The sequence below is a fragment of the Ursus arctos genome, unplaced genomic scaffold (assembly GCF_023065955.2).
Source record: "Ursus arctos isolate Adak ecotype North America unplaced genomic scaffold, UrsArc2.0 scaffold_25, whole genome shotgun sequence".
In the NCBI taxonomy this organism is placed as follows: Eukaryota; Metazoa; Chordata; class Mammalia; order Carnivora; family Ursidae; genus Ursus; species Ursus arctos.
In genome coordinates, this window is record NW_026622930.1 from 27,836,990 (window position 1) to 27,862,120 (window position 25,131).

The 25,131-nt window shown below is 45.5% G+C and overlaps 1 protein-coding gene across 7 annotated transcripts in view; it reads right to left on the minus strand.

The window, feature by feature from the left end:
• Nucleotides 1-20,881, minus strand: part of DCAF4 (DDB1 and CUL4 associated factor 4) — a 30,684-nt gene extending 9,803 nt beyond the window's left edge. For 2 of the 7 annotated variants that reach the window (XM_048219904.2, XM_026519580.4), the window contains exons 1-7: nt 20,743-20,865; nt 7,059-7,155; nt 5,010-5,113; nt 4,467-4,624; nt 3,680-3,762; nt 2,412-2,514; nt 367-510 (exon numbers count right to left, since the gene is read on the minus strand). In XM_048219904.2, coding sequence (XP_048075861.1) covers nt 367-510; nt 2,412-2,514; nt 3,680-3,762; nt 4,467-4,624; nt 5,010-5,113; nt 7,059-7,147 — 681 coding nt within the window. In that variant the 5' untranslated portion in view covers nt 7,148-7,155; nt 20,743-20,865. Of the gene's footprint in view, nt 1-366; nt 511-2,411; nt 2,515-3,679; nt 3,763-4,466; nt 4,625-5,009; nt 5,114-7,058; nt 7,156-7,393; nt 7,588-8,223; nt 8,382-20,742 lie in introns of those variants that run through there. The other 5 variants (XM_044391357.3, XM_044391354.3, XM_044391355.3 and 2 more) reach the window with 5 other exon arrangements.
• Between the last annotated feature and the right edge of the window lie 4,250 nt (nt 20,882-25,131).

Here is a 25,131-nt window from a genome sequence, read left to right on the forward strand (position 1 = left end):
GCCTCAGTCCACAGCCCAGGAACTCTGTGCTTGGCAAGGGCTGCTTCGGGTCACCTTGATCCTCCTGGAGGGAAGCTCTGTACAACCAGTTAAAGGAGCCCTTCAAGCCTAAAGAAGTTTCATGTCTTCTCCCAACTATCGACACTTACTTCTCTTCCAAGAAAAGAAACTCCTGAGGCCTCTTTCTTCCCCTATGGGTTCTCAAGATCTACGACTCCATTTTCCCTGGGGAAAATAGGTACTCAAGCCCCCCCACTTCTTCACAAAGTTCTCTCGTCTCCTCTGAATTGGGCCAACTACAGCAGGGCCCTTGGATCCAAAGTGCAAAGGGGGCTGCAAGGCTAATTAATGGGAAAGACAACATACTTTCCGGTTGGTGAAGTAGAGGTTTTCGTGCATATGCACCTTGAGCGAGGGGGCCTTCAGACCTCGCAGGCTGATGATGCCATACTTGGAGCCTCCGACTTTGACATCATTTACCGTGAAGAGCCGGTCACTGTTGGTATCCGCCTGGAGGGGAAAAGAGACTATAGGTCAACTTCTGGCTGAGCCAGGCGAGCTGCCCAAGACCATCTGCCCATCTCTCTAGGATCCCATGCTCTGTGCATTTTCCCCTGGTGAGTGCCCACCCACGAGAGAGCATGGAGCATGGAAATAACCTAACTTGCCCCTACTCAGCCCAGCCGTCAATGGGCAATGCTGACAGCTATGTGGTCTCACAATCAGGAGGAGGCCTAAGGGCAGTGAGAGGGCACTGTCAGGAGGTCTGAGGTCCATCTGTACCGTGACTCCACTCAGAATTGTGTTTGGAAGTCTCAAAGTCCACCCAGGTGAACTGTTTACATGGGCCACATGGTGACATGTAGCCATCATGAAAGCCACATACAATGTGAAAAATGCTAGTTATACCCCTGTGAAGGGGTAAAAGGAGGATACAAAATTGGATTCCCATTACATAGGCACTTTTCTCCCCACCAAGTTAAAAAAAAAAAAAAAAAAAAGCAAGCCCACTGCACTGAAAAAAAAAATTACAATAGAAAAGACTGCATTGGGATGTGAGTTATTTTTTCTCATTTAAAAAATGCGGTTAATAATTACTTCAAAACAAAAATCCCACATATTTATGTGTTTTAGATATATTTATAAATACACGTACACACATACATGGATTTGGATGCTAGTGAAAATGTATTCACTTTGCAAGTTTACTCAGAAAGCATGTTTCCTGAAGAATCATCACAGTGACTAGAATCCGATTGGAAAAACTGATCTCTAGGTGGCAAAGCACCCTTCCCAAAACTCTAGTCCACACAGCCAGCCAGTCATCTCTAACTTGGGTGACTGGGAAGATCTCTGCGCCAGTGTGAGGCTTGTGTGAGAGGAAGCACGAGGACTGCGGGCTTGGGCCATCCTACGCAGCACGTGCGTCCCCACCCAGTTTTACCCAGGAACCCCAGGGAAGCGGCTCCGGAGGGGAATGCACCGCAAGAAAGTATTCTACAGATTCAGGTCCAACTGTAGCCCCAGACCCTTGGGGAAGTAAAGCCACAGGAGAGAATGGGCGTCGTGGAATGCCCCTCATGTAAGGGTTCTCCTGTTGAGGTCTCCTGGGGCAAGACCTCAAGGGTCAGCTCTGCGGCTTCAGATTCCAGTCCTGTCCAGCAGGCTGAGGCTCTCCATTTTGTATCCTCTCATTCTCCTCAGCCTTCCCCTGGCCTCCAGGAGGGACAGGGCTTGCAGGGCAGACCATGATCTCCTGTAGCCTCAAGCTTCTGGTCTAACTCGGCAGACCCTGGGGTCCTCTGCCAACATTTCTCTGAACCCTGGGTTCAGGCAGTTGGCTCTGGCTTTAGCCTTGGCTTCCAGCCCAGGTCTAACCTATCGCAGAGAAGACTCCCTGCTCCCTGTAAGTGATGTGATAAAGGAGTGCTGGAAGTGCAGGCCCAGGACTCCAGGCCTGCAGGCCCCTGCCACTCAGGTCAGAGCCAGCAAGCGAGGGAGTAACACATGGTTGCTACTGAAGGACACTGGAGCTCTAGGTGTGGCCACCAGACACTGCCCCAGAATAGGAAGGATTAGAAGCCCCTGGTCCACTGTGTGCCTTTTAGTCTGTACCCAGCACACCCAAGGGGAAATTACTGTGTGCTAGTTCTCAGTCAGTGTGTGGTGGGCCCAGGCTCCCAGACTAAATGACAGAGCTGTAGTGGGGGTAAGCATGGTCAGCACGGCCTGCCCTGTCAGCGGGCAGCCAGCAGGCACACGTTAGAACCGTAAAACCAAGGGGACACCACCCGCTTTCACGGCACTGGCTTCCACATAACTAGGCCTGATGAAAGCCAAGGTTAAGCCACGCAGTGTCAGGGGATAAAAGCTATACCTCTGACACCCACAGGGAGCTCCCTCCCACTCACCAGTATGAGGTTAAATCGGTCGCTTGCCAAAGCGGAGGGATCCGAGCTCTGAATCTGGACCTTTTTCCTCTGCATGCAGCTCACTCGCAGCTCATGAGCTAAACTGCAGAGGGAAAGAGGGGTGGGAAGGGCATGGACACTGTGCCTAGACACCCGTGAAGCAGACTCGGAGGCTCTGCCCTGGCCCACCCCCTGGAGACCACCGCCCCTAGTCAGCCATCTCTCCTCCCAAGTAATTCTCGGCAATGGAGCTGAGCAGGATCCCAAAGAATCTCACTTATTGAACTCTTGAGAAATGGTGGCCCACTCACAGGGTCAAAGAAAGTTAGAACTAGACAAATTTGTTTTTGGATCATCTAGTACAACTCTTTCTCGAGATGAACGTGCCTGAGAAATGGAACAGCATGCCGAAGAGCGCCCAATGAGAAAGAGCCAGATATGGAGACCCTTCCTTCTCCACATCACGGCCACCACCCCACGAAGAACAGAGCAGGTTTTAAGGGGACAAGAGATCTAACTAGACCTTAACTCTTTGCCTTCTCAGGAGGGGAATACAGGAGAGGCCTGCCCTCCCTACCCTGGCGGGGAACCCTTGCGTGGCTGGCCTTCCCCAAAGGGGGCGCCGCTCCAAGATAAGTGCTGTGCCCCATGTGATGTTTCTTCAGAGGCCCGTGCACAGCAGGAGGCAGGGCTCAGGAGCTCAGGCATTGAAGCCACAGGGATCCCGTCCTTTCTAGCTTTACTTTGAGCCAATCGCTCCACTCCGCCTTAGTCCCTTCTGAAAACTGGGGGAAGTATCAACCTAGCTCACAGGGTTTTAGTTAGAATTATATCAGACATCACAAGTATATGAAGTTTAGTACACATACATCCCTTTAATGCTCTATTTTGGGTGAACAACTCACTGGAAGGGGAGAAGGAGGCAGAAATCTCACGGGAATGAAGTTATAGGACCTTCATGACACTGAAAATGATTTCAAGTAACATAGAGGAAACATCTTGAGAAATGTCTGCTGAGTTTCTCTGCCTAGATCCCTTCTCTTTCCTTGGCCTCCTGCAGGAGCAGCCTCTCCCCTTGCTCTAAAGGGAAAATGATTTTCTCAGGGCTGGTTTTAGCAGAAGGCAGGCTGTGCTCCTCCCCCATGCGCCCAACTGTAAGGACTCCTCAGAGTGGTTAGGTGCCCTATCCTGATTGGCTTCTTGAACCATGGAAATAAGGAACAGGAAAAGAACATTCACGAAAAAAGCTTAACGAGGCTTTGTCTTACCGGCAGTAACTGGTGACATTGAGAAAACCCAGCTTGCTTTTCTGTAGCAATGAAGATGCATTAAAGCCCATTCTGGCTATTTTCTAAATAAAAAACAAAAGATTCAATGAAGTTTTAGGTCATGGGATAATGGAGAATGTTTTTAGTTTCATAGGATCTAATGAAGAAGCAGGTGTACTAAGTTGGCAGAAATTACATGTATAGAGATCTGACAGTCTCCTCTCTTTGGCAAGAGGAAAAGTCTGTCACAAGAAGGCACACATGAGCTGGAAAGCTGGCCTGGTGCCCACGTCTAAGCTCCCCGTCAATTTCCTGGAGAACCAGGTGAGGAGATGAAGCCAGCCTGCGAGTGAGCTCAAGGACAGCCCGGGTCACTCAGGTCTTCACCATGCTTCCTGTTTGACCTGTGGTGACCCCGGGGCCCCCGTAAACCACTGAAATGTCCTAGCATCTAATCCCCAGAAGAGATGCAGGAAATCCTTATGTCCACACCACACACCATGGTTTTCTATTTAAGATACACGGTTACTGAAACTGTATCATGCCACTTCCCAAGATTCCTCCAGGGAAGGACAAGACGTGAGAATCACTGATGAAATTTTGCAGGTAAGAAAAGGGGCAGTGGGAGATTTCTTGCTTGTTCTTATTCTCTTCATCAGATTCCTATGGGGGAGCTCGACGCCATGTTTCCTCAAGGGCACCATGCTAAGTGTTCTAGGGGCAGCTAACCGGCACCTCCTGTCACCAGTCGAGGGGACAGGGTGGCCACCAGGAGTGTGGAGCCCACCTTTTTCTGCTTGTCTTCTTCTTCCAGCAGCTGCAGCCTTTTGCTCTCCATCTCCTTCTGCCGGATGCCCTCCTTCGTGAGGGGGTTGCAGTTGTTATGTCCAGGAAGCAAGCGGAAGTAGCGTTTCTTTTCTGGGTCAAAGTAATACCCTGGCAGATCTTTAGTCAAAAGAAATGAAATCCACTTCAACTTAGAACACTGCACTGACCCACCCACAAAGAAACCCAAAGGCCCGTCTGTTCTGAGGGGCAGGAGGTGGGCTAATGTTGTCAGTCACCATCCTGTGCCCATGATGGGGAGTCGTCTGCCTCAGGATCCCCGTTCCTGACACAGTCGGGATGTTTAGTGTTTCAATTTGCTCCAGAATGTCCTATAAGCCAGGAATGGGCTGGTGACACACACGGAGTGTACCCACACGCAAGCGAAGACAGGGCTGAGAAGGGCACCCCAAGCAGCTGTAACCAGATGGTGAGGCAGGACAAGGTCTCATCTTTCCCCACAGGCAGGGCCACAGGAGGACTACTGTCCAACAGACAGCCTCACCTGGCACGGAAGAACTCCCAGCTGTGCCGGATGAGGTCGATGGGGCCTCGTCATCGCCGACGTGGCCAGAATCCTGTGAGCTTTGCTGTGCCACTGAGTTACCCCTGTTGACACACAGTCATGGTAACTCGCAGTGAAGCGCGTGAGTCCCAGTTATTCTCTGACTGTGGGATCCTGCAGAGATCAGTTCCATGGCCTGCACCCCAGCCCTCTGACCCTTCTGATTACTTGGGAGCCCTGATCTCTCCCTTCTCCTTGAAAGCAGTTTACCTACTACAAATACACAAAATTTAGGACAAGGTTTTGGTTCCTCATCCTTAACAGGATATGTGACACAGTAATTCCCTTTCCTTATCTCCTCACTTGAGCATTTTGTGAGGTCAGTAGCAGTTACAAGGCCAGGTGCATTTTATTCTTTACTGGATTTAGCAGTACAAAGTGTTTAAATTTTACTTGGCCATACCACCTTACCGATGGGGAAACTGGGGTTCAAGGCACAGAGGCGATTTGCTCAGTTAATACTGGGATACAGCCATGGTTTAAACACTTGATTTGCAAAGCCAGAAGCAGCTTCTGTGGCAATTACAGGCTGAAGGATATAATGATAGAGCAAAACACCTAATTTTAGAATCCTGACAAAATCTGCTTTAAAATCAAGAACTTCCTCCCCATCCCGCAAAGGAATACAAATTGAATAACTAGGCTGAAGGAATGAAAGAACTTTCTCTTTTGTCTCTAAATACTAACTATGAAGTTTCAGAAAAATTATTTATTCTCCCTTTTTATGGCCCGGAGCTTTCTGCGGCAGCTCATGCGTGATCAGCAGCAAGAGGAGGAAGGATTAAGTGTCACGACAAATGTCTGCATTTCTAGCCCAAAGACTGCTGCTCCATTCTTTCCACACAGAGCCCAGAAGGTGGCTGCCCAGTGTGTTTCCACATGACTCTGCCAGAGCAGAGTTGAGACTCTCTTCTTGCACAGATCACATTTTGCTACATGTTGTACTCTTGTGGGAAGGCCTGGGGCCCAGAAAGTATCCATGGTTCTCCTTAAAAAACATATAAACACTGGGCACTGTCCTGATTGTTCTACAATATGGGTCAAGTCTGCGACTCCGGCTTAGAGTAATAGATCTTATTCTGCACTAATGAGGCCCACCATGTATGAAGGGCCTACTCAGAGGCAAGCAGCCCATCAGAGGCTTTCCATGCAGTACGCAAACTCGTAAGTATTAGCTCTCTTTTGTACAAGAGTGACTCAGTGATTAAGTAACTTGCACAAATTCACATAGGAGAAGGCAAAGTGTTAAATCCGGACCTCCTAATTCCGAAGTCCTGGTTCTTTGCACGTTTTGATGGTTTTTGTTACCGTTTAGGTTCATCTGTTCTAGAGAAGCATCTTGGTATTTGTCATCTTCTGACCCTGTAGCTAGAAATCTGTCCATTTTAGGAGGAGGTCTGAAGTGTGGAAGAGTTTTAAAATTGGAATGCTGGCCTCTTGTGATGCAGACTCAGCACGAAGGAAATACAATCTAGTCTCAGCACGAGATAACACGCTCACACCAGGAGGGGACACTGGTTCACAGTCCAGGGCCAACAGGACTTCTGGCCATAAGAAGAGTAAGTTGAGAATGGAAAATGTTTGCACTGGGGACTAACTCAGTATAGACTAGGTTTTACTTTCTAAGCTGGGTAGCGGGTACATGATGTTGACTTAGATGTTGACTGAATTAATGAAATTAGGTCTCCAGAAAGCTATTTTCATTGGCTGGGAAATAAGGGAGACAGAAAAAGTCTGCAAACTAGAAAAACAGCTCTCCAGTTCTATCTGATACTGTCTACTTCTAAGCCTCTGGCTAATGCTCGGGCCAGAGGTCACGGTCACTCTGAAAAGAAAGAAGAGCGTGGCCGTATCTCCTCACCACTCCAAGTGCGGCAGGCAGGCTGACTTGCAGCAGCGGCCTCCCCTGCGTTGCGGTGAGAGCCCTGGTGACTCCCGCACACCTCAGGCCGCCACAGGGCTCGAGTGGCCCCGGGCAGCAGCACTTGCCTCTCTTCAGAACCCTGTTGTCTGAACCAAGGGTTCTGCTGGTGGCTCCTTCTCCCACGTCTTCTATTCTGCCAGCTGTTTTTATGCATTTCTGCTGCTAAAAGAGAAAAAAAAAAGCAAGTTTACGAACAAATGTGTGTGTCCGCGTGCATGCACGTGCTTTTCTGTTTGCTTCTTCATAGTTTCCTCATGCTCGGAGCTAGGCAAGTGGATGACCCAACTGGGGTTCTCACCAGAGCCACCACAGCAAGCCTCACCTCTAAGGGCTGCCTCCAGGTGGAGACAGCGATGAAACCCCAGGCTTCCGGAGCCACTTCTCTGGCTGCAGTCCTTACCTCACAGTTGACACCTGGCCTGCCAATCTGCCGACCTCTGGTTCCTTGAGTCACTGTGTGAGGTGATGACAGATTCTTGTAATTACTTTAGATGGCAGTTGAGGCTGGCATGAGAACTCTTAGGTTATTCTTCTTTCTTTCCTTTACCAGATAACACCAGAGCATATAGTTTTTCTTTCAATCCACACACATCCCTATTCATAGAGAATAGTTGATAGTGAACACTTTCTCCTACACAATTCCAGTACTGAGCAGGGAAAACTGTGAACACAGTTAAACAAGGGCCAGTGTGTAGGACTTCTCAACATGCTTTGTAAAGGTTTTAGCTTCCTGAAGTATGCAAGCTGTTAAAGGGACAGATGTGCACATGCATTTTTTTAAAATAAAGAATGAGATAAAAACACTTCTTACTGATATTGCCATAATATTTCAAGGGGCTTTTTCAAGTCTTATCTTGTATAGCCTGAATATCAGTCGCCAGTTTCAACGTTGGGAATCACATCAAGAGTTCTTTATTAAAAAGACCAAACTATGGTACACGGGCCAGCTGCTGTGAGTTCCATGCTTTCCCAACGCCTGATTTTCCCCCCACTCATAGGAGACAGTGATGACATCTTACTGAATATGCTTTTATTTATCTATTTTTTATTGAATATACTTAAAAACCACATTCAAATGCCATAACAAAACTAGAAAAACATTTCTAGGGATGAATGAAACCAAAGAATAGATGAGAAAACTATCTGCCGTTATTTCCCAACTTCTTCTGAGTGGGGAATGCTTGTTGGCATCAGAGCACCAGAAGGCTGGACTCCTGGTCCAGTACTTACCCAAACATTTTGTGCATTCTGTAACAAGGTCCTCAGTTTGCTTGCTCCAGACAGTCAGTCGGCTCCCCCATGGGGCCATCCACAACTTGGATTACTTGCACAGACGCTCTCCAGTCCTGTGCCGGAATTGATAAGCACCACTGAAGCAAGGCAGGTAGCTGTGCCGAGGTGGAGCCGTCATAAATGTCTCGTTTTCATCCTCTGATGAACTAAACTACTGTAATTATTCTTAGTCGGAGTCACTCCTGACAACTCAGGGTGTTGACCTTGTCCTAATATCCCTTCCCACTTTCTTCCAGTCCCCCTTACTTGCTAGCATAGCTCCCTACCTCACGGAGAGGAGAGACGTTGCCAGGTAGAATACTCCCAACTTCTCTCCCTTCCCTTTCACAAATATCTGCCTTTAGTATTTCCAATGGTCTTCCCTCTTGTCTTGGAGAAACAGGCGTCCTTGTGCCTTTTCCTGGCAAACCCATCCAACCTGGTTATTGCTGTCGTTCCTTCTCAGACCCTGCGGACACCTGCTCCCATATGTTTAACCAATTTCCTCTGTCCCTACCTCACCTTATGGACACGCTCAGGTTTTCATTTGTATGTGCTCCATCTCTGACCCAAAAGGAAGAGGATACACTGAGCACGTGGTCTGTGTGTCCACATCCCACCGCTGGTTTCCCAGTCACTCCTCAATCCACCGCAGTCAGGCCTCCTCCCTCGCCTTTCTGCTAACATGCTCTTGTGAGGTATTTAACTCATGATCCCCCTACCTGCCAAAGGTAGTGGTCTTTTTTTATTTAGCCCTTAATCCTAAAACATGTGATGCCATGAAGCTTCACTCTTCCTTTGGCTTCTGGAATATCTTTCTCTTGGTTTTCCTCTTACTTGTCAAACTCATCCTTCTCTGGTTTCTCCTGGGTCACTTGCCCTGTGTCTGTCTTCTATTATTCTGTCCTAGATCCTTTTCTTTTCATACTTATACCATCTCACCTGCCAACACAGGTTCATCTCCAATCCCTAGCATCCCTCCTGGCATCAACTTCTTCTACGGCCACCTCCGACTTCCACAGTGACAGCAGACGAAGCAGGTTCAGAGCCCATAATCTCTCCCTAATTCCCTGTCTGCTCTTTTACCTATCCATATTTCCCTTCTCTGTAAATAACCACTGCCACCCTCACTCCTAACAGTATAATAACTTCATTCATTTTCCTAAGCAACCCACTTTCATGGCTCCTGGACACCACATGCAAGGGCTTCCCTAAGGATCAATTACCTTAATCTTTAAGAATAAAGTTGTATTTACTAACTAGTTAAGTTACAAGCTAAGAGGCACTATGCAGAGGAAGGGAAATAGGTAGGGCCACTGTTAAGAAAACTAGTAAGAAAAAGAAGCCATATTGACCTAGAGATTATTATTAGGAACTCTATAAAACGATAAAAATTTCTCTAGATTGTATATTCTGTACATAGGACTCCAGTTTGCTTTAATTATGAAATACTGCAGGACTACAGTGAAGAACACATGTTATGGTAAGTCAAAGGCTTCAGATCAGGAGGCAGGAGCATGGGATTCCTGCACCATTATCCTCAAAAGAGGGGCACAAAATCAAGGACATAGTAAATAATGAAAAAACTGGTGAGGACTGATTTTGGAACATTTCTGATTTTGGAACATTTCTAAACCACTCAATCACACAAGCACAGGGTCAGGTACTGCAACACAAGGAGAGGCTGACGACGTTAACTGATTTAATAAGCATGATCAAGCCAAAGTCATTTTAAAAAAGTCAAAGTAAATAGAAGTTGACTGAACACAGAAAGGATTAGAGTGGGATGAAATGATACCTTTTCATACTTTTAAGAAGCCTGTTTCAAAGTCAATCAGAGAAAGACAGTTATCATATGATCTCAACGACTGGAATTTGAGAAGCAAGGCAGAGGATCATAGGGAAGAGAAGAAAAAAATGAAACAAGACGAAACCAGAGAGGGAACAAACCATAAGAGACTCTTAATCTCAGGAAACAAACTGAGGGTTGCTGGAGTGGGGCGGGGGTGGGAGGGTGGGGGTGGCTGGGTAATGGACATTGGGGAGGGTTTATGTGTTACGGTGAATGCTGTGTATTGTGTAAGACTGATGAGTCACAGACAGGTACCCCTGAAACAAATACTACGTTATATGTTAATAATAAAAAAAATGAAGCCGCCTATTTCAGGGGTGGGGACGGTGTCTTCCCCGAATGCAGACCCAGTTCATTCGCAGTATCTACTTTATGAATTATGCTTGCCCTTATCACTCTGTGCTAAACTTTGTACTCCCATCTCATATTAGATGTAATGTGAATTCTCTAAGCAAAGATCTTGCCTTGTTCCTTCCGTTCTTGGCACCCATGACCTAGTTGGTTCTCACTGAACTTGTTTAGCTCACTGAACTAAACAAAAAACAAACCAAAACAACCCCACAGCTACTTTAAAATCCCAGGTAGCCCCTTTCTGCTCCAGGCATTTTCTTTTCTTTTTTTTTTTTTAAAGATTTTATTTATTTATTTGACAGAGATAGAGACAGCCAGCGAGAGAGGGAACACAGCAGGGGGAGTGGGAGAGGAAGAAGCAGGCTCATAGTGGAGGAGCCTGATGTGGGGCTCGATCCCATAACGCTGGGATCACGCCCTGAGCAAAAGGCAGACGCTTAACCACTGTGCCACCCAGGCGCCCCTGCTCCAGGCATTTTCATTCGCTATTCAACACAGATTTACAGAGTGCCCTCTGGACCTGGCGAGCAGGCAGAGATAAAGAAACTGTGGTTCCCATTCTCCAGACACTATCTGATCACCAGGGACACAGACGTATGAACCAATTCCTGCAGTGCCTCCTAAGTGAAGACCCAGGTCTCTCCAGGTGTAGCAGAAGATGAGAGTCATTCTTTGAGTGGAAGGGCTGGAGGAGAGACAGAGTTTGAACTGCAGCTGGAAGAATGAGCGTCAGGCAAGGGCATGAGGCAAGGGGCCTGCAAGCAGTTTGGTATGGCCAGAGCCTAAAGTACGGGGACTGGGGGATGGAGTTGGAAAGGTAGGCAGGGCCAGCCCATGAGGGCTCTGACAGGAGTAGACATGCATGTTGGAAAGGGCACTTCAGAGGCAGCAGAGAGAATAAGCTGGAAGTTAAGGACTGCTGCAGCAAGCGAGGTGAGATGAATCTGCCCACTATGGAAGTGACACTTAGGACAGAGGATCTAGAAATTTAGAAAGGATTTAGAAATTTAGAAAGACTCAGGCAGTGAATCTCACGGGAGAGGTGGAGACAGAGAAGTGAACTGACTGGTAGGGTCCTGACCTGGGAGACCAAGAATAAAGGAAGAAGAACAGTTTGGGGGACAGAAGAGAATCAGTCTCGTTTTGAAAAACCAATCTCAAGATGCCTGTAGAACACCAAGGCAGGAAACTGTAAACAAGCTCTAGGAATCCATCGAGGAAACATGGTTAAGGATATAGATTTGAAAGTCATCAACACATGGTGACAAAGACTCAGACAAATGTAGATCCAAAGCCAAATATATAGCAAGGCACTGAATTCAAAATTAGAGATAAATTTATTGGATAGTTAATAGGAAATCCAACACATATCAGTTTTTAGATCGGCGTTTCTTTTTTTTTTTTAAAGATTTTATTTATTTATTTGACAGAGAGAGAGACAGCCAGCGAGAGAGGGAACACAAGCAGGCGGAGTGGGAGTGGGAGAGGAAGAAGCAGGCTCTGAGCAGAGGAGCCCGACGTGGGGCTCGATCCCAGAACACCGGGATCACACCCTGAGTCGAAGGCAGACGCTTAATGACTGAGCCACCCAGGCGCCCCTAGATCAGCGTTTCTTAACGGGGACAATTTGGCAATGTCTGGAGACATTTTTGTTGGTCACAACTTGGGGGTGAGGGGGTGAGACTGGTGGTAGCTGCTATTGTCATTTAGTGAAAAGAAGCCATTGATGCTAACCATCTTACAATACACAAGATGGTCCCCTACAATGAATTAATCCAGCCCCAAATAGTACTGAAGTGGAGAAACTCTATTCTTCATAGAAGTGCAAACAATTTGCTGGATGAAATGCTGAATCCCAGCTCCTTTGGAGCTGCTCTGCCAGGCAGGTATTAAGTAATATGTGTTGTGAAAGGCTGGGCTTGGCTTTGCCTTTCTGAGAATCTTTTAAGTACTTGAAAGAGTAAAGAAAAATAAATTCTGAAAGACCATTATTTTGGAAAAACAATGTTAATCTCCAACAAATAAACATGATTTAACATTTTGGAAAATGACCAGACAATACTTATCAAGTAACTTAAAAATGTACAAGCTTTTTTTGGGGGAATCGATCCTAAAAAAACAATCCAAAAGATTATAAAAATTACTACAACTTTCCAATCACTTTATGAGGCCAGTATCACCCTGCTCCAAAACCAAAGACATCACAAGAAACTATTTATCAATATACCTATGACACAGACACACAAAATGCTAACAAACCAAATCCAGAAACATATAAAAAGGATTATACACCATAAGCAAGCAGGTTTTATCCCAGGAATATAAGGTTGATTCAATATAGGAAGATCAATCAATGTAATACAGTGTATTAATAGAATAAATGTAGGGGAAAACCCCATGTGATTATCTCAATATGCAGAAAAAGCATTGGGTAAAATCCAGTGGCCTCTCATGATTAAAAACTAGGAATAGAAGGTAACTTCCTCAACTTGATAAAGGGCATCTACAAGAAACCCAAAGCTAACATCATACTTAATGGTGAAAAGTGCAAGCCCCCCCCCCCCCCCCCCCCCCCCCCCCGGAACGAGACAAAGATATCTGTTCTCACCACTTCTATTCAACACTGTACTGGAAGTTCTAGCCAGGGCAAACTAGTTAAGAACGAGAAATAAAAGGCACTCAAACAGGAAAAGAAAAAGTAAAACTACTTCTATTTGTAGATGGCATGATCTTATATACGGAAAATCCTAAAGAATCCACAGTAAAACTATTAGAGATGATACATGAGTTAAAAAAGGTTGCAGGATACAGGGACGCCTGGGTGGCTCAGATGGTTGGGCGTCTGCCTTCGGCTCAGGTCATGATCCCAGGGTCCTGAGATTAAGTCCCTCATCAGGCTCCTTGATGGGGGGGGGGGGGCTGCTCCTCCCTCTCTTCCCTATGCGCTCTCTCTTGCTATCTCTTTCTGAAATAAATAATAAATAAATAAAATCTTAAAAAAAACCCAACAAGGTTGCAGGATACAATCTGAAAGTGAAATTAGAGAAAACAATTCTATTTACAGTAACATCAAAAATAAAATAAAAATAAAATAAAAAATAATAAATTACTTAGGAATACATATAATAAGGTAATTTATATTTAAAGTATAAAACGCTATGAAAGCAATTAAAGAGGACCTAAATAAATGGAAAAACATCCATGTCAGGAATTGGAAAATTTAAGATGGCCTCCAAATTGATCTATAGATTTAATGCAATCCCTATCAAGATTCCAATGGCTAGTTTTGGAGAAACGGACAAGCTGATCCTAAAATTCATATGGAAATGGCAAGGGGCCCAGAATAGTAAAAAAGTCTTGAGAAAGAACAAATTTGGAGGACTCACACTTCCCAATTTCAAAACTTACCCCAAAGTTACAGTAATCAAGACAACATGGTAGTGGCACAAGGACAGAAATATAGATCATTGGAGCAGAACTGAGAGTGCAGAAATAAGCCCACAATATCTCTGGCCAATTGATTTTTTAAAAAATTTTATTTTAAGTGGGCTCAACACCCAATGTAGGGCTTGAACTGATGACCCTGAGATTAAGAGTCATGTGCTCTACTGATTGAGCCAGCCAGGAGCCCCCAAACTGATTTTTGAGAAAGGTGCCAAGACTATTCAGTGGGGAAAAGAATAGTATTTTCAATTGCTAGGACAACTGGATATCCACCTGCCAAAGAATGAATTTGGATCCCTACTTCACATCATACATAAAAATTAACTCTAATGGATCCAATATCTAAAATTATAAAACTTAAAAAAAAAAGAGAGATTTACTTTAGAGAGAAAGAGAGAGAGCAAGCATGAACAGGAGGGGTAGAAAGAATCCCAAGTAGACTCCACGCTGAGCACAGAGCTCCACACAGGGCTCAATCTCACAATCCTGAGATCATGACCCAAGCTGAAACCAAGAGTTAGACGCTTAACTGACTGCGCCACCGAGGTGCCCCTAAAACTATGAAACTCTTAGAAGAAAATAAAGGTATAAATTACTTAAGATTAAGTAATGGTTCCTTAGAACACCTGAAGCACAAGAAAAAAACTGGAACTTCATCAAAATTAAAAAACTTGTGTGCATCAAAGGGCATTACTAGAAAAGGGAAAAGCAAAAAAAAAAAAAAAAAAAAGTGAAAAGACAACTCACAAAATGGAAGAAAATTATTTTTGCATTTTTAAAAGATTTATTTACTTGCATGTGTGCAAGTAGGGGAGAAGTGAGGGAGAGAAAGAATCTCAAGCAGACTCACCACTGAGTGCAGAGCCCAACACAGGGCTCGATCTCAGGATTCCAAGATCATGTCCTGTGCCGAAATCAAGAGTTAGGTGCTTAACCGACTGAACCACCCTGGTGCCCCAAGAAAATTATTTTAAAATCATATATTTGATAAAGATCTGGTTTCCGGAATATATAAACAACAGCAAAAATAACCCAATTAAATAATAATAAAAAAATCTAAAAGACATTTTTTCAAAGACATACAAATGGCTACTTAGAATCTGAAAAGATGCTTAACATCATTAGTCACTAAGTAGATGCAAATCAAAACCACAATAAGATACCACTTCATACCTATGAGGGTGGCTACAATAAAAAAAAGCAGGTAACAACAAGTATTGGTGAGGATGTGGAGAAACTTCATACATTGCTGGTGGAAGGGAAAATGCTGCAGACACTTTGGAAAACAGTTTGGCAGTTCCTTAAAAGGTTCAACAGTTACCTAAGTGACCTAGCAAAACCAGCAGAAATGAAAACATGGCTATATAAAAATTTGGACAGTACCATTCATAGCAGCATTATTCATAATTGCCCCAAAGTAGAGAGAAGCCAAATTTCCATCAACTGATGAACGGATAAACAAAATGTGCCACATGTGCACAACAGAGTTCAACCAGGAAGAGTGAAGTACTGATGCATGCTACAATGTGGACAAATCTTGAAAATATTATGCTAAGTGAAAGAAGCCAGACACAAAAGGATGACACAAAAGGCCACATATTGTATGAATCAATGTACATGAAACCTCCAGAATAGGCAAATCCAGATACAGAGAGATGGGGAAGAGAGGGGGGAGGAAGAGGTGGTTTCCAGGGGACTGGGAGTAGGGGAAGAGAAGGCAGAGAATGGGGAGTGACTAACTGGCACAAAGATACCTCCACCCCCAAAGATTCTTTTTGAAAGGAGCTTCTTGGGAAGTTTATTTTTCTGTTATGAGTAAGTGCTTTTCCCAGTCATCCCAAGTTAGTTGATAAAGGCTCTGATTTAATTGTTTCATATTTTAAGAATAAGAGTCACTGTTAAATCCTTTCATTATCTAGGTGATAGCTTAGTAAAAATTTTATAGAATTTTAAGTGATTTATGATGATCCATGTGTACCTGTTTATGTTTTCATAGGCAACATGCCACTAAATTACTAGCTTTGGTACCAAAAGCAATAGTCACATATATAACACTTTAGTATGACAGCAGTTTTGTTTTGTGTCTTTTTGTTTTTTTTTTAAAAGATTTTATTTATTTGACAGAGAGAGAGGCAGCAAGAGAGGGAACACAAGCAGGCGGAGTGGGAGAGGGAGAAGCAGGCTTCCCGCTGAGCAGGGAGCCCAATGCGGGGCTCGATCCCAGAATGCTGGGATCATGACCTGAGCCGAAGGCAGATGCTTAATGACCGAGCCACCCAGGTGCCCCAGCAGTTTTGTTTTAAAACGAGAATCAGGTTGAATGTGACTTTTATTTAAACTAAGATTTATCCCTGTGCATTCATAAAACACTGATACACTAGTACCGTATTTCCTTTATTCTGTTTGATTACACACTTACTGAAAGGTAAATATACAGATCAAATGATGAGACTTCATGTTTCAGTAAAAGGTAAAAAAAAAAAACCCACCTTGTCTTTTTACTTACTGCATCATGAAATAGAATTTTTTTTAAGGGTGGGGAGGGTGAGGGGCAGAGGGAGAGAGAGAATCTTTACGCAGGCTCCATGCCCAGCACTGAGCCCAATGAGGGGCTTGATCTCACAACCATGAGATCATGACCTGAGCTAAAATCAAGAGTTGGATGCTTCACCGATTGAGCCACCCAGGTGCCTGATGAAACAGAATTTTTTAATCAGAACAACTAGATAGGATCCTTTTCTGGAGCTGACCTAAAAGAAGTTAACTGGAATTATAGATTTTTTGGTTTCTGTTATCTATTTACTATACACTTCCAACCAGGAATAGTGCAATAATGAGACACTCTGAAATCCATAATCCTAAAAAAAAAAAAAAAAAAAAAAAAAGGAGGTGGTGGTGGTGGAGGGGATTATACAAAAAGACCACATATCACAAGGTAAGAGGTTAAAATGACTGGGTATGTAATATTTTTTAAAACCTTCATTTTAGGGGCACCTGGGTGGCTCAGTTGTTAAGCGTCTGCCTTTGGCTCAGGGCGTGATCCCAGAGTCCTGGGATCGAGCCCCACATCAGGCTCCTCTGCTGGGAGCCTGTTTCTTCCTCTTCCACTCCCCCTGCTTGTGTTCCCTCTCTCGCTGGCTGGCTCTCTGTCAAATAAATAAATAAAATCTTAAAAACAAAACAAAACAAAACCCCCGCAAAAAAACCTTCACTTTAGGTCAGCACAAACATCCTTTATTTTTTTCCCCTATTTTCAGTAGCATTTCGTTTTGAGGTTTAACATAGCAAGCCAGTATGAAGTTCTACAATTCAGTCCAGCAGACCCCTGACCCCCAGTTTCACTTCCCCCGGGTACAGTTATCCTCCATCAGATCCAGAAGCATATGATCGTCCTCCGGATGTATCCTCAGGAGATCAATAACAGCCTCATGCTGTGTCCCAGTGTCTACATGTCGTCTCATCGCACAGGCATTTTATCATCTCACATTATCACAAAAAAGGTGAGTACAGTACAGTAAGATTTTGAGACAGATCACGTTCACATACCTTTTATCACAGTCTATTGTTGTAAGTGTTCTATTTTATTATCAGTTATTGTTGTTCATCTCTTACTGTGCCTAATTTATGAATTAAACTTAATCACAGGTATGTTTGTATAAGAAAAAAACAGAATATACAGGTTTCGGTACTATCCATAGTTTCAGGCATCCACTGGGGGTTTTGGAATGTGTCCCCTGAATAAGGGATACCACTGTAATCCTGGATTCAGAGTCATTTTAAGATGAAAATGGAAACAAGTTTAAGAAAAATATTTTTTTTCTGTAACATCTCAATCATCTGCTTGTTGACCCTTTCTTAGTCGACAGGTGGATATCCATCCTGTTGCAGATATACACTTAGCTGACAGTGATCTCGGAAAGGAAACTCTGCATTTGAATTTGTTCTTGTCGGTGAGCCCTCTTAACTACAGATCCCAACAGTTAAAACCAGAAATAGACAGGACTGCCTAACTCAAGCTCTAACTGAAACCTGTTGTTCTTATTTCTTATCATACTTTCTTGACGCATTGATGAAGAGGTTTTGCAATGACCAGAACATCGTAACCACCAGGCCAGAAAAGCCTGAATAACAACAGAATGCCTAGAAAGACCACATCCCACACATCCCCTCCCCGCCCACGATCATGTGATGCACACATACCTGACCCCCCCACCTGTGATCACACACTGTCTGTTCTTTGGCACGTACCCCTCTGAACCTCTCCCTATAAAACTCTAGGTGTCCAGCTTGCAGGCTGAGAGGTCAGGTAAGGCTTGAGCCTGCCACCTCCTCTGGCTGCTGGCACCGGAAAGAAATTTCTCTTTCTCTTTTCCAAATCCTGGTCTCTTGAGTTACTGGCTTCTCTTGTGCTGAATTGATCCGAGTTTGTTCGGCCACAGTGCTGGCAAACCCAGCCGGAGTTGTGCTTTTGATTTGTCCAGCCCGCTAGGGATTCCTGGGGATGGAGCACTTGGCCTCAAAGGGCACCAAAGTTTTTCCGTTGGTTTCCGGAGTTACTGGCTGAGAGAGATCTTTGGGTAACATCCTTACATTATCTAAATGAGGTGGATAATGTGGTGGATACCTAGAGCTTCTGAAAAACCTATCCCTCATCAACCTTGGGTGCATTTTGATAGGCAGCAGGTATACCTCTAATTCTTTGCTGTGAAACAATTTCAATAGTGATAAAACTGAAGTACAGTGCTGGTATCCTTTGCTTTTTGCTTTTCAGAACTGCCGATAGCTTTTTCCAGATGAAAGCTGTTTGGACAGCATCCACTGTAGCTGCCTGTAACTGGGTTCTGCCCGTGAAATAACATGCCCATCAGATAGATGGGTTTGCAGACTTGTCCTTTCTAATTCAATTTAGCGTCTCCATTCCTTGATGTTACCGTTGCTGTGAAGTCATTCCATTTCATTTTTACCTTGGTTGCAAGAGCTTTCAAAGGTTCATCTCCTTTGGCTCCAAGCTCGTCAATAATCCTGAAATTTGGCAAATTCCTGAGTTTTTCAGACCCTGCTTTAAATACAGACCCTCTCTGTAAGAGGCCCAGTCGTGGGATCTCACCCAGAAATCAGCTTGGCCTCACAGTCAGGCAGTTCTCCCCACAGGAAGGGCCAAGATTTCCCACAGTTCTCCCAAAGGCTTGTGGTTGGAACATCCCAGAGTTTCTTGGATAACTAGCCCTCCCCCTCCCCCAAGAGGCCTCCCCTACTACCCCATGCCAGGGGGCTGTGGGGCAGCCTCCACCTGGATCTCTGCTCAGCAGGTGTGCTGGGAGTCTGCTGTGAGCCGGCAGGCCTCAGGCTCTCCTAGCTTCAGCCCAGGGCTGAAATTCAGGGTGGGAAGAGGCTCCATCTCCCCCACCCAAGACCTCAGGTTGGGAGACCCTGGCAGCTGGGCCTCAACACTTGGCCTGGAGGCCAACAAAGCTCCTCTGAGTTGCCTGGGCCACACTGGGCCACAGAGTTTCTTTTTGGGGTGATGAAAATTTTCTGGAATAAGATCGTGGTGTTAGTCACACAACCTTGTGAATATATTACAAAACCCACTGAACTGTACCCTTTAAAATGGTGGATTTTACCATATGTGAATTATATCTCAAAAACAAAAAAGATTTACTACTGCAGAACTATAATATTTAAAAGTGAGAAACATCCAACAGGGTAATCACGATTATATAAACTACTGGATTGTAATATGGAAAATACTAATGCTGAATGGTTTGTAAAGTCGAATACAAAATGGCCTCTACAAGGAGCTTGCCATGCCCACTTTGAGCTGGTTTTTCTAACTATTTTTACAAATGAGTAAACTGAGGCTTCCAGGACTAAGGATCTTACCCAGCAGGACACAAAGAGTGGCGGAAAAGGAATTCCACCCCTGCTGGTCAGGCCCCGGGGGTTGGTTACCCACAGAACACCTCCTCAATTGTAATTTCCATTGTTATTTAAAACCAGACTTTGGGGTTTTGGAATTTTGTTTCCTCCAGGAAGTTTTCACAGTTTTCTTTCCTCCTTGCTGTTTCAGTTACGAGACAAGGGCTGTAGATTACCCGACGGGGGAAGGGGGTGGTACCACGGTTTCTGAGGTCAGCGGGGGCGGGGCGCGACAAGGCTTCCAGGACCCCGAAGGCACGGCTTTCTCGCTCAGACGCAACTCGGGCGTCGAGAGGTTAACTCGGAACGCCTGGGTTCAAACCGGAGCTCTGCCACTGACTAGTTCCGTAGTTACCTTGGGCCAGCGAAACGTCACGAGGCCTCTTTCTGCGTCTGACAAAGGTACGCCTACCTACCTCACAGGGCTGGTGGGAGGAGAACTTAGTTAAGCCTTGTAAAACAGCATAGCGCGGAGCACTCAGTACGCGCTCAAGGTGCGTTAGCTGTTCTCACAACCTGAACTTTCAGGGAAACGGCCACCAAGGTTCCGCGGTCCAGCCAGAGGCAGGTATCGTGTGCCACTTTCAGCAACAGGGCTTAAAAAACGCTCCTTCGAGTCCGACACAGAGCGGCGACACTCGGGGTCTCCTCACCTCCCCCCGTTTACGGCCGCAGAACCGACCTGACAGGACGAGCCGGGCGGTACACGCCCAACGAGCCGGTACACCCGGAGCTGGCCGGCCCAGCCCCCCACCCACGCCCCGGTCAGGCCGGCGTTCCACGTGCTCCGCTGCTCCCCGCCCCTTTCTCGAGCCTTCCCCCCACGGCCCATCCCACCCCGAGCTCTGTGGGGGGAGCAGCAGCAGCCCCCGGACCGACGCCAATGGCCACCGCCGTCAGCAGACACTTACTATTAGAGAGTCCTTTCCGGCTCTTCCTCAGGGCCGGGACCGGCAGGAGTACGGGCTAAGCGTGGAAGGACCCGGAAAGACCACGGTGTCGCGTCTGCCAGTTAGTTGCGTCCGTTTTTTGTGTTGTCGCAGCGGATAGGACTAGGCGGCCGCCCTTTCCTTCTCATTGGTCGTGGCTTCTGACTGTCTACACCAATAGGATGGACTTAGGGGGAGGGCGGAGATTGGAGCTCGGCTCCGCCCAGGCCAGGCGAGGGGGCCGCGTGTCGGCCGGCGAGTCTCGGGCGGGGCCGAGTATTTTTGGGGCGTGGTCAGGCAGTTTGGGGTGGGGCCGGGCGCGTTGGGGGCGGGGCCGGGCAGGGTAGAAGGCTGAGTTCTGATACCGGAAGCTCGGAGGGAGCGAACTCTTCTGAAGAAGTGGTTACCTGACCCGGCAACGGGTACCTTCTCTGTCCGCAGGCAACTGATCGAGCCCGGAGTGGTCCTCTCGCCGTCCTGGGTTACTATCTTTAAACCGGAGACGTGGGGGGAGGAAAGATTTTACTGTGGGAAAGACAAAGGAGTTTCTGAGATGAGAGAAAACAGGTGGTGACGTCTTGGGCAGTGACCTCAGGTGGCTGAGGCTGCTGACCCGAGGTCTGTATGGATCCAAGGTGCAGAGGAGCGTGGCCTCAAGGGTCGTCATGGAGGGTCACTTCTAGGTCTAGTTCTGTTTTCCTGCTTTGCCGTGTGAGAGAGTCTCTTCTCTTTTTTGTGCCTTCATTTCTTCTGTTGAACAGTGAGGTTGATCTGATGTTCTGATGTTCTCTCCAGCGCAAAATTTGTTCGTACGACTAATATTTCCAGAGTGTTCTCTGTGTGCTGTGACCGTTCCAGATATCAGCTGTCAGCTCTCAGAACTTCTAGAAGACTGTGATGGGCACTTGGCCAAAAGTGACAGTTTTGTGAGAAGATCTGGGTTCAATTAAGCCAGGCTTGGGGGAGGGGGAAGAAAACAAAATTAAGCAAATAGGCCAAGCTTGGTTGTTGCCACTAGCAGACCTGGCGCACCATGTGCCTTGTTAACCCGGGTCCCTGTGAGTGGCTGGACCAATTAGAAAGTAGGTCGTGTGGTTTATCAGTTGTATCTCAGTGTGAAAGCATTTCAATCAATAATAAGGAAGGTAGAATTTCCGCTCTCAAGGAGTTTACAAATGCATGGTGTGGAGCGGGGAGAGGTGGGGAGGGGAAGGAGAAGTGAGTATAGTCACAATAAAGGACAGCTTTGTGGAGCTTGAGTTGCCCAGAAGAGAAGGCAGAGACAGAAATTCTAAGCTGAACAAACAACCTCACTGGAAGCCTGTTCAAAGAATAGTGAGGCATTCATTTTGGCTGTATGGGAGGGGATTCTTGGAAGCAAAACTGGCAGGGTAGGTTGGGTCAAATGTCAGGGAAAGGAGCAGGCAGAGGGGACCTCGGAAGGTCTGAGAGCTGGGGAGTGCAGGACTAGAGCTGCGCTTTGGAGAGATCACCCAGGCAGCACAGTGGGAGCCACTGGAGAGGACAGACTGTGGAAGTCGCTGGGGCCTCCTGAGGAGCTTATTGCAGCCACAGTCCGTGGAAGTTAGTGAGGGCTGAAGCAGAGTGGTGGTCGCTGGGATGGAAGGGGGGTAGATGGGGGACACACTTCAGAGGAGGGAGGATCTGCAAGGTTTGATGAACCCTGTGGGATGAGTCAAAGGGGATTGCAAGCTGAAGAGCTCGGGTCGCAGGCGAAAGTCAGGAAGGAGTTGGTCTGGGGAGTGCTGAGTGAATGGTCGCCAGCCAGGCAGAGGGCTCAGACGCAGGGGATGCCTTAGTGATCTGGAATAGGCACACCAGAGAAAAAAGGTTACAGAACGCTTGCAAATCAAGGCACAAGGGGAGCTTGGTCTCAAGCGAGAGTCATTTGGTGTCTGTGAACCTCTGCTTCCTCATAGATAAAATGAGGATGATGGTATGTACTGAAGAGGGTTATTGTGAGCAGTAGATGTGGTGACTATAGAGCCCCTCACTGCTTGGTCTGCATGCGCATGGATGGAGCACCCTCCATGATGAGGAAGGCTGGATATCTGGATGGTGCATATTACCATCAAAAGTAAAAATAGGGTGACACCTGGGTGGCTCAGTCGGTTAAGCAACTGCCTTTGGCTCAGGTCATGATCCCAGGGTCCTAGGATCAAGTCCCGAATCTGGCTCCGTGCTCAATGGGGAGCCTGCTTCTCTCTCTGCCTGCTGCTCCCTCCACTTGTGCTCTTTCTTTCTGACAAATCAATAAACACAATCTTAAAAAAAAAGTAAAAATAGGGGCACCTGGGTGGTTCAGTCAGGTGAGGGTCAGACTCTTGATTTTGACTGAGATCATGATCTCGGTCATGAGATCGAGCCCCGCCTTGGCTCCACGCTTGGTGTGGAGTCTGCTTGAGATTCTCTCTCTCCCTTTTCCTCTGCCCCTTCCCCTGCTCATGCTCTCTCTTTAAAATAAATAAAAAGGGGCGCCTGGGTGGCTCAGCCGTTAAGTGTCTGCCTTTGGCTCAGGTCATGATGCCAGGGTCCTGGGATTGAGCCCCACATTGGACTCCCTGCTCTGCGGGAAGCCTGCTTCTCCCTCTCACACTCCCCTTGCTTGTGTTCCCTCTCTAGCTGTCTCTGTCTGTCAAATAAATAAATAAAATCTTTAAAAAAAAAAATCTTTAATGAAAAAACTAATTCCTTTTTTAAAAAAAAATTCATCTCCAGAATTTGAAGCCAAGGCAAATAAAAGTTTTATCTAAAATGAATAACATTAAAATTGACTACATTAAAAAGAAAAAGATATATAGTCCTTGACATGTGCCACATATTTTCTAAACTCTTTCCATATATTCATTCTTTTAATGACAACGACCGTGTGAGGTAGGTACTACTAATATCACGACTTCACTGATCTGTTGAGTCATAGGTTAAGTAGCTTGCTCAGGGTCACACAGTTGGTGAATGGCAGAGCCAGGATTTAAAATCAAGCAGTCTGGTTCCAGAGCTTGTGCTCTCAAGGCAAAAACTATTGAAAGTTAAAAGATACTCTTTGGTATAAAATATCTTTAACTCCTATTACAGAAAAGCGATTTTCTTAATATATAAAGTAGTACAAATAAACATGGTAGAAAAATGAATTGTCTCTACCAACAATACAGAAAAGGAAGTAAACATTCTTTCTTGTAGGCTCTATGTCTAGCATGGAGTCCAGTGTGGGGCTTGAACTGACAACTTTGAGATCAAGACCTCAGCTAAGGTCAAGAGTCTGACACTTAACCGACTGAGCCATCCAGGTGTCCCTGGACTGAAGCCCTTCCTACGGATCTGGTCCAAGTAACTGATGACATCAACTGTTGGAACCCCCAAACTCAACTGACTGAGCCACCCAGGTGTCCCTGGCCTGAAGCTCTTTCTAAGGATCTGGTCCAAGTAATTGATGACATCAAATGTTGGAACCCCCAAACTCAAGGACAAGACTTGTGGTGCCTCTGAACCTTAGCTAGTGAGCAGCTTGACCAATTTAACAATTAATAATACACGGTTGATGCAAAAATTTATGAAACAGAAAAGCACAAAGTAAAAAAAAAAAACCACCCAAATTACCTATGATAAATCCATTCCTTGAAAAAACCACTGTTAATATTTGGATGCCTTTATTTCTAAGCATGTGTTTGTTGTACCTGTTTATATAGTTCATTAGTTTGTTCAAATATTTATTGAGCACTCGGAACGCCATGCCTGTTCTAGGTGCTGGGGATTAGTTGTATTTTTTTTTTTAATAATTAAAAACTTCTTTTTGAAACAATCACAAACTAATAGAAAATTCCAACTGTAATACAGAGGAATTTCACACTGGAATACTCTTAGTTTGTATTTTCCACAGTATAATCACTATATATATATATATATATATATATAACCATCAAAATTTTCCACAGTATAATCACTATATATATATATATATATATATATATATATATATATATATAACCATCAAAATCAGGAAATCAGCATTTTTCTACAACCCAGTCCTTGGCCCCACTCAAGAATCACCCATTGTCCCAGTAATTTTCTTTATGGTAAAAGAATCAGAATTACCTACTGTATTTAGTTATGTCTCAAATCTCCTTCAGTATAGAACAGTTCCTCAGTCTTCCTTTAATTTTCATGACCTTGACACTTTTGAAGATTATAAGCCAGTTAATTTGTAGAATGTCCCTCAATTTGGGCCCTCGTTTTAGGTTTGTCTGCTATTTTCCAGGATCAGATTCAGACTGTATCTTCAACAGGGAAGTCATTCAGGTGACACTGCATTCTTCTCGTTGCATCCTATCAGGAGGCACATAATTTTGATTT